Source organism: Colobus angolensis, unplaced genomic scaffold (assembly GCF_000951035.1).
Source record: "Colobus angolensis palliatus isolate OR3802 unplaced genomic scaffold, Cang.pa_1.0 Scaffold133, whole genome shotgun sequence".
Classification (NCBI taxonomy): domain Eukaryota; kingdom Metazoa; phylum Chordata; class Mammalia; order Primates; family Cercopithecidae; genus Colobus; species Colobus angolensis.
The window spans coordinates 3,642,203-3,651,987 of NW_012114411.1; the positions used below are offsets into that span (position 1 = coordinate 3,642,203).

At 39.1% G+C, this 9,785-nt stretch overlaps 1 protein-coding gene across 8 annotated transcripts in view; it reads right to left on the reverse strand.

Moving 5' to 3' along the window:
- Window positions 1-413: 413 nt before the first annotated feature.
- The window catches only part of DCLRE1C (DNA cross-link repair 1C), a 47,144-nt gene continuing 37,772 nt past the window's right edge, over window positions 414-9,785 (reverse strand). For 7 of the 8 annotated variants that reach the window (XM_011934257.1, XM_011934263.1, XM_011934260.1 and 4 more), the window contains one exon: window positions 626-1,750. In XM_011934257.1, coding sequence (XP_011789647.1) covers window positions 837-1,750 — 914 coding nt within the window. In that variant the 3' untranslated portion in view covers window positions 626-836. Of the gene's footprint in view, window positions 1,751-9,785 lie in introns of all 8 variants that reach the window. The other variant, XM_011934261.1, reaches the window with a different exon arrangement.

The following is a 9,785-nucleotide window of genomic DNA, read 5'->3' on the forward strand; positions in this document are numbered from 1 at the left end:
TTTCTCCCATTCTGTAGGTCGCCTGTTCACTCTGATGGTAGTTTCTTTTGCTGTGCAGAAGCTCTATAGTTTAATTAGATACCATTTGTCAATTTTGGCTTTTGCTCCATCTTAAATTGTGTACATGGTCTTTTTTCCATCCTTTTAACCTATCTATCACTTGAGTTTCTTTATAGACAGCAGATCACAGGGTTATGCTGGTTTTTTCCCCCACGTCTCTTGTCATTGATGTGCTTAGACTATTTACATTTAGTATAATCATTGATATGTATGGGTTTAGTTCTACCATCTTTTCTTTTTTTTTTTTAAGACAGAGTTTTGCTCTTGTTGCCTAGCTTGGAGTGCAATGACACAATCTCAGCTCACTGAACCACCACCTCCTGCTTTCAAGTGATTCTGCTGCCTGAGCCTCCTGAGAAGCTGGGATTACAGGCATGAGCCACTGTGCCTTGCCTTTTTTTTTTTCCAACAGGGTCTTGCTCTGTCACCCAGTCTACTGGAGGTGCAGTGGCACAGTCACGGTTCACTGCAGCCTCAATCTCCTGGGCTCAAGTGATCATCTCACCTCAGCCTCCAGAGTAGCCCACCGATGCCTGGCTTTTTTTTTTTTTTTTTTTTTTTTTGTAAGTAGAGACACATCTCACTGTGTTGGCCAGGCTGGTCTCGAACTCCTGAGCTCAAGTGATTGCCCATCTCAAAGTGCTGGGATGTGAGCCACCACACCAAACCAGGTTATTTGAACATTTTTAAGTATTGTATTTTCTCTATTGTAATATTGACTGTCATCTCTGTACAGGTTTTTTAGTGGTTGCTCTAGGTTGAAGCACTTTGAATTCTTAGATATCTAAGAGTGAGCATTTCCTTTTTTTGACTGCTATACTCTCACCAGTTGCCAGCTTCTCATATAAATATTGTAAATGCTCTCGTTTAGGTAACTCAGCTTCTGGAGTTGAGGGAACTTCAAAATCAGAAGAGCTCTGGGAATCCACATTTGTGCTAAGATTTAGCAAACTTTTTTCCTCAGGTATATGTTTCTCACTGCTTAGAGTAATTGGTTCTCCAGTACTAGGAACTGTTGTTACATCTTGAACTCTGCTTTTCAAATCAGAACAAGTATCCTTTGGGCAAATTACATTTTGTTCCATTAGAGAGGCAGGAATATTCTCTTTGATTGTTGGTCTGTAGTCACCTTTGTCCAAGGAAGTAATATCCCCACTGTTTCTCTCTTGGGAGGATAACAAAACAGTATCAGATTGGCTGTCCCAGCCTTGACTTCCTTGTTCTGTTATGTGTGTTGACTGGGAAGAATTCTGGGAGGAGATGTGAGTTGATTCTCCATCAGAGTCACTGAAAAGCTTCGGTGACTGAGATCCCCCTGCCTCTATGGAGGAAGGGAAGTTCTCATCTGTGATTTCATCATTTCTTTTAAAGAATACTTCCCACTGGGGTACATCCCCATCAGCCTTTTGCTGGTGAAGTACAGAGCCCAGATCTCCTTGCAGTGAAGCTAGGATTCCTGATTCTTCTTCACTTTCACTGTTGGATTCTTCACAATCTACAAAGTTTGTGAAACGAGAGCTCTGTGTACTCTCTGTTTTGCAGCATCCTGGAGTTTGTCTCAGTTTTTCGGGCTGCTTTTCTGATACTGCAGTCATTGAAAATACCTCAGGTTGAAAAGTTTCCTGGTAGGGAAGTTTGTGCCTTAAAGGTATTGGCAGAGGATCATCAAAGAGATAGTCATCTTCCTCCTCTGTGGGACAAACAAAACAGGTTTATAGGAAACAAGGCAAAGGGAGCCAATTTGTACCTACACTTTTAATTCTTGGAATTGCAAGGAATAGGGTGGCCACTCTTCTTCAAAGGGAAAAGATATTCTTGGGATACACTGAACAATTTAATTACCATCCTTCAACTTTTTATAATGCCAGACTATCAGTGGAGAATACAGAGCAGTCACTCTGCTCTATATATAAGCCTGGCTGATCATTACAATCATATGCAAAACTTTAAAAAATAAAAACCACATAGGTTTCTGTATCTCATTCCAGACCTACTGAATCCCTAAAAGACAGGACCAAATAATTTGATTTTTGTGTTAAGTTCTACAGCTGATTTCTGTTCATCAGCCAGGTTTGCAAAGCCTGTGTGGTCTGCAAATGCAAATAGTAGATGCTCAGTGGGTTGTGCCTTAAAGGTATTGGCAGAGGATCATCAAAGAGATAGTCATGGGAAAATAAAATGGCTTTTTATTAAGGTTTTTCTCTTTTATGAGCATCTTATTGACATGCTTTATGCACAAAGTTGCGACAGGTTAAATCAACTTTAAAGCAAAATACTTGAAAAATCAACATGTGTCAAGAACTTAAAATTCAAAATTAAGCATGCTGTGTCAACAAATGTTCTTAAAATGAAAAAAGCCTTACTTGGAAAAAACAAATATTTTCCGTCTTCTAACGTTATCTAGTCTAGGAAGGAAATTAAATGCATCTGAAACTACTGTGTATGGCAACTTCGTGTTCTACTGCTGAATCTGGTTTTATAATAATCCACTTAAATGATGTGGCTAAACACTGCATTTTTAAGACACTAATATAATGGACCATAGAGACCATCATCCAGCTCCCACCTTCCCAGTGTGAAGCTAGGCCCAGAGAAAAGGGTGTTTCAATACACAGGACCCAACCTCATTCTTAAAGTCCAACGTTATGACTTGTAACTGATCTTAGGGCTTAAGGTCACTAAGATATCTAATGACTATATTTGGAATCATCCTAGACTGCAGGATATAGATTTTAAGCCAAAGATTATATGTATGTTTTAGGTCCCTCACTACTATGCCAAAGTTGTTTTTTATGTTTCACACAATCACAGTTCAACCTCGACCTCCCACCAGGCTCAGGAGATCCACCCCCATGCCCAGCTAATGTTTTTTTAGAGACAGTGTTTCCCCTTGTTGCCCAGGCTGGTCTTGAACTCCTGCACTCACTGAAGAAATCCACCTCGGCCTCCCAAAGTGCTGGAATTAGAGGCATGAGCCACTTTGCCTGGCCCCAAATTACCTTTTTATGAAATATTTTTGTATGATCTCTCAGTTGAACTGTTCTGCATTCCAAATCAGTGACTGTGCCTGATCCCAAAAAACATTTATCAAAAACAAGTGTGGATTGGGTAGATGCATAAAAGGCACAAACGATTAAAGGAAGAAAGGACTTTTGCTTCCAGGTAAGATGGAGTAACAGACTAGATTTAACCTCCCACTTGAAATAACTAAAAATCAGATTACCTCTCAAAATGGACATTGAGCAATTAAGGACAATGACATGTGAGAAACAAGACACAGATGAGTCCTTTGATTGCCTGACTCACTGCTTCATAACAGATTCCAGTCAGGGAGGGAACATCTAGATAGAGCCCATGGACATCCCTGAGTTGAGATGGAACTGGAACGTTGAAGAAATCAAGGTACCTGGAATTTACAGAGCAGAAGACCAGAGAGGAGAGTGCTGCACAGAAACTCTGAAAAGCTGCAGAGGAGTCCCCACCAAGTGTTCAGTGTACTGAGCAGCATGTGCTTGTCAGGAAACTACCAGAAGACAGGCAACGAATCACTCAAACAAAAAAAGTGCCCAGAACTCACTGTGCCAGGAACAGTGCCTAGTCCTGGTCCCAACAACCAGAGTGGAAAACCTCATGATCATGGGCATTTGTAAAAGAACCAAGAAGAGCCTTGCCTCAGTAGTGGGGAAAATTAACTAGACACTAAATGCTACTCTGGTCCTGCATAACAAAGATAAAAGACATGAAAAGATCAAACTATAAACATGTTAACCACATGCTAGAACAAAGCTCAAAAATGATTTTAGAAATCCAAAATTATGCAGGACCTAAAAAGGTAAAATTCAGAATGTACGGCATTCAAAAACAAATTTATCAGAAATTCAAGAAGCAGGAAAATACAATCAAAACTGACCATGAAATTATGTACCATGGGAGTCAGTTTTCATGATCTTGGATCAATATTTTCTTAGATACGATACCAAAGCATAAGCAATGAAAGAAAAAAAAGGCAAATTCGATTTAAAATCTTGACACTTCAAGACACCATCAAGAAGGTGAAAAGACAAGTCAGAGAAAATATTTCCTAATAATATTAGATAAAGGACTGATACCAGACTAACTCTTACAACTCAGTACAAAGGTCAATAATCCAGTTGAAATAGGGGCAAAAGATAGGAATAGACATTTCACCAAAAAAGTTACATAAATGGCCAATAAGCACATGAAAAAAAGCTCAACATTAGTCATTAGAGAAATGCAAATCGAAACTGCAGGGTACCACCGTACACACACTAGGATAGCTATACTCAAAAAGAAGTCTTAGCTAGTATGTGAAGAAACTGGAATCTTTACGTATTGCTGGAGGGAATGTAAAATGTATTCAGTCTGGAACTGTTTGGCAGTTCCTTGAGGTGTTAAAACAGATTGACCATATGTTATGAACTGAATGTTTCCTGTCAAAATTCATATGTGGAAGCCCTAAAGCCAGTGTGGCTGTTAACCTGGAGATGGACCTCTAAGGAAATCATTAAGGTTAAACCATCATAAGGCTGGAGCCTTGATCTGATAAGATTAGTATCCTTAAAAGATACTTCAGCTCGCATGTATGCTCTCCCTGCCACCCCATGGGCATGCACTGAGAAAAGGCCATGTGAGCACAAAAGAGATGGCAGCCACCTGTAATCCAAGAGAAGAGGCCTCAGAATGAAACCTACCTTGCCAACACCTTCATCTTCCAGCCTTCAGAACCGTGAGAAATACTACCTGTGGTTTTCTCTCATGGAGTTTCGCTCTTGTCACCCAGGCTGCAGTGCAGTGGTGCAATCTTGGCTCACCGTAACCTCTGCCTCCTGGGTTCAAGTGATTCTCCTGCCTGAGCCTCCCAAGTAGCTGGGATTGTGGGCACTCAGCATCATGGACAGCTAAATTTTTTTTTTTTTTTTTTTTTTGAGACAGAGTCTTGCTCTGCTACCCAGGCTGGAGTGCCATGGCGCAATCTCGGCTCACTGTAACCTCCGCCTCCAGGGTTCAAGTGATTCTTCTGCCTCAGCCTCCTGAGTAGCTGGGACTACCGGTGCATGCCACCATGCCTAAGTTTTGTAATTTTGGTAGAGACGGTGTTTCAACATAGTGGCCAGGCTGGTCTCAAACTCCTGACCTCGTGATCTGCCCACCTCAGCCTCCCAAAGTGCTGGGATTATAGGCGTGAGCCACTGCGCCTGGCCTAACTTATTTTTTTAATTATTATAATTTTTTTTTTTTTTTTAAAGCAGAGACAGGTTTTCACCATGTTGGCCAGGCTGGTCTTGAACTTGTGATCTCAGGTGATCCATCTGCCGTGGCCTCTCCAAGTGCTAGGATTATAGGCGTGAGCCACCATGCCTGGCCTCCTGCTTAAGCTACCTAGTATGTGTTATTTTGTTAGGGCAGCCCAAGCAAACTATGACTCCAAAATTCTACCCCCCCCCCAAACAAGAAATAAAACCCAAGAGAAAGATATGTAAAGACTTGTACACAAATTTTCATAGCATTATTATTTAAAAAGGGGAAGCAACCCAGATGTCCATCAACTGGTGAGTGGATAAACAAAATGTCATATGCCTGTACAATTGAATACTGGTTGGCAATAAAAAGGTATGAAGTACTGATACATGCCACAGTATAGATGTACCTTCAAAACATGCTAAGTAAAAGCCAGGCACAAAATAGCACATGGTGTATGCTTTTTTTTTTTTTTTTTTTTTTTTTGAGATGGAATCTAGCTCTCAGCCACGCTGGAGTGCAGTGGCGTGATCTCACTGCAAGGTCTGCCTCCTGGGTTCACGCCATTCTGCCTCAGCCTCCTGAGTATCTGGGACTACAGGCGCCTGCCACCACACCTGGCTAATTTTTTGTGTTTTTAGTAGAGACAGGGTTTCACCGTGTTACCCAGGATGTTCTCGATCTCTCTGACCTCATGATCCACCCTCCTCGGCCTCCCAAAGTGCTGCGATTACAGGCGTGAGCCACTGTGCCCAGCTGTATGAGTTATCTTCTATGAAATGTCCAGAAAACACAAATCTATAGAGACAAACTCTAGATTACTGGTGGCTTAAGGCTGGGAATAGTAATGGGGAGTGACTGGAAATAGACATAAAGTTTCTTTTTTGAGTAATAAAAATGTTCCAAAATTAGATAGTGGAGATGATTGTACAATTCCGTTATACTAACAGTCGTGGAATTGTTCACCTATACAGGATAAATTTATGGTATATCAATTTTACTTCAATAAAGCTTAAAAGATAATTTTGTATTGTGGAGTTTATAATAGATGGAGAATGTATCACGATAACAGCACAGACTGGGAGGAGAAGAATGGAAATATACTGCTGTAACATTCCTATGCCATACTTGGAATAATATATCATTTATCTTTTCACTCTGATATGTTAAAGATGTATACAGTCAGTCCTTTGTATCCACAGGTTCCACATCTGTGGATTTGACTGACCACAGATCAAACATATTTGGAAAAAAGCAAAAATTAAAATACAAAACACAAAAATTGATACAGTATAACAACTATTTACCAAGCATTTACACTGTAAAGTATAAGTATTCTAGAGATGATTTCAAATATATGGGAGGATATGTGTAGGTTATATGCAAATGTAACACCATTTAATATGACTTGAACATATGCAGATTTTGGTACTCTTTGGCGGGGGGGTCCTGGAACCAATCCCCCAAGGATACAAAGGGATGACTGCGTTAGAAGCCACTCAAATAAGAAATCAATGAGTTACACAGCCAATAAGCCAACAACAGATTAAATACAATCAATCAGTAATTACTTGATCCAAAAGAAGGCCAAAGAATAAACATAGCCAAGAGGATAAATTTACACCTGACCATATCAGTGGGTACAATAAAACTAAGTGGTCTAAGCACTGCAATTAAAGGCCAGAAATTACCAGATTGGCCATAAAAACAAGATCAAACAACATACTGCTTACAAGAAACCCACTTTAAATATAAAGACAAAAGTGCAGAGATGGAAAAAGATACATCAAGCCAATACTAATGAGAAGAAATTCAAATGGCTCTGTTAAAGTAGATTGTAGAACTAAGAATATTACCAGGGAATAGACTCATTTCCTAAAGATAAAGGTGTCAATCCCTCAAGAGGATATAACAATGTTAAACTTGTGTATACCTATTAATAGTGCCTCAAATAGATGAAGCAAATGCCAGTAGAACTAATCAAGGCAAAATAGGCAAGTCCACAATTACAACTGGAAATTTCAACACCCCTCTGGCAATAATTGATAGAATAAGAATGTAGAAGACCTGAACATTGTCAACCTAATTGACATTTATAGAACACTCATCCAACAACAGTAGTACATATATTTCCTTAAAGTACACATTAAACATTTACGAGGTTTAATGTGTAAATTGCTCCACAATTGATAGTCCGTAAATATTCTGGACCATAAATCTCAATAAAAGTACAAAGCCAGGAGTGATGGCTCACGCCTGTAATCCCAACACTTTGGGAGGCAGATGGATCACCTGAGGTCAGGAGTTCAAGACCAGCCTGACCAATATGACAAAACCCCATCTCTACTAAAAATACAAAACATTAGCCAGGTGTGGTACCACGGGCCTGTAAATCCAGCTATTCGGAGGCTGACAAAGGAGAATCACTTGAACCTGGGAGGCTGAGGTTGCAGTGAGCCAAGATTGTGCCACTGCATTGCAGCCTGGGCGACAATGAGAATCTGTCTCAAAAAAAAAGTCATACAAAGTATGTTCTCTGACCACAATAACATTAAATTAGATAACAACAGAATGATCTCTGGAAAGTTCTCCAAAATTCAGAAACTAGTAACAAATTTCTAAGTAACCCATGTGTCAAAGGAAAAATTAGAAAATGTTTTGAATGAAAATGAAAAGACAAATTTGTGGGATGCTGCTAAAGAGGGAAAAGTATAGCACTAAATGCCTACATTAGAAAATAAGGTCTCAAATCAACAACCTCAGCTTCTGTATTAAGAAACTTAAAAATAAAGAGCAAATAACATCCAAATAAGCAGATGAAATAAAGATCAGAGTGGAATTCAGTGAAATAGGAAACTACACCCTGCCAAAAAGAAAAAAAAAAAGGAAAATAAAACCAAAAGCTTCTTATTTGAGAAGATCCGTAAAACTGGTAAACTTCTAGCTGAACTAATCAAGAAAAAAATGAGAGATGACACAAAGTAATATCAGGAGTAAGACGGTTAATATCAGTAGATTCTACAGATACTAAAATAATATTAAAAACAAGTTTATGCCAAAAAATTAAGCAACATGGATAAGAGAGAAGATAAAATGCCAATCCTTGAAAAATTTTTCCAGAGACTGAGAATAAAGAAACACCTCATAACAGTGAGGCCAGCAGTATCCTGATACCAAAACCACACAATTACAAGGAAAAGAAAAGACAAAACTCCAGACCAATAGCCCTTCTGAACGTAAATGAGAGAATTGTTACCATAATACTTAAGGATAATATGTCAAGACTAAGAGGGATTAGAGAACTCCAAGTTTGGTTTAATACTCAAAAATCAATGTATGTCACCATATTAACAGAGTATAAAGAAAAACAATAGGATCATCTCAATAAATACAGAAAAAGTGTTAGACAAAACCCATTATCCATTGTTAATATCCCTCCACCTACCAAGAACAGAAAGGAAGTAATTCTGCCTGACACAAAGCCTATACTTATCATTATACTTAATGGTGAAAGAATGAATGCTTTCCCCTTGAGACTGGGAACAAGGCAGTGACACCCGCTCTTGCCACTTGTTTCACATTGTAGTGGTAGTCTAGACAAGAGAAAAACATCCTGGCCGAAAAGGAAGAAGCAAAATTGTCTATATACACAACATTGATAATCTATGTAGAAAATGCAATGAAATCTACAAAAAAAGGCACTAGAACGATATGTGAGATTAGCAAGGTTGCAGGATACAAGATCAAAATACAAAAATCAGTTGCACAGGTTGCATATCCCTAATCCAAAAGTCTGACACCTGAACTACAAAGGAAACCCTTATTGCAGCATTTTAGATTTTCTGATTAAAGAGGCTCAACCATCAAAGGCAAATGCAAATGTTCCAAAATTCAAAAAAGTCCAAAATCCAAAACACTTCTGGTCCCAAGCATTTTGACTAAGGGAGACTGAGCCTATATTTCTGTATACTAACAACAATCAATCAGGAATTGAAACGTAAAAAATAATATGTGCAACAGTATCCCCAAAAATGAAATACTTGGGGATTCATTTACACAGACCTATATACTGAAAATCATAAAACACTGCTGAGAGAAATTAGAGAAGACAAATAAATTTAGAGGTATATCATGTTCATGATCTGAAAAATTCAATATTGTTATTTAAGATGCCAATTCTTCCCAAATTGATCAACAGATTTAAAACAATCCTCATCAAAACCTCAGGAGAGGACATTTTTGCACAAATTGGCATATGATTCTAAAATTCATATGGAAATGCAGAGGACCTAGGATAACGAAAACAACTTTGAAAATGAACAAAGTTGGCCGGGCGCGGTGGCTCAAGCCTGTAATCCCAGCACTATGGGAGGCCGAGACGGGCGGATCATGAGGTCAGGAGATCGAGACCATCCTGGCTAACACGGTGAAACCCCGTCTCTACTAAAAATACAAAAACTAGCCGG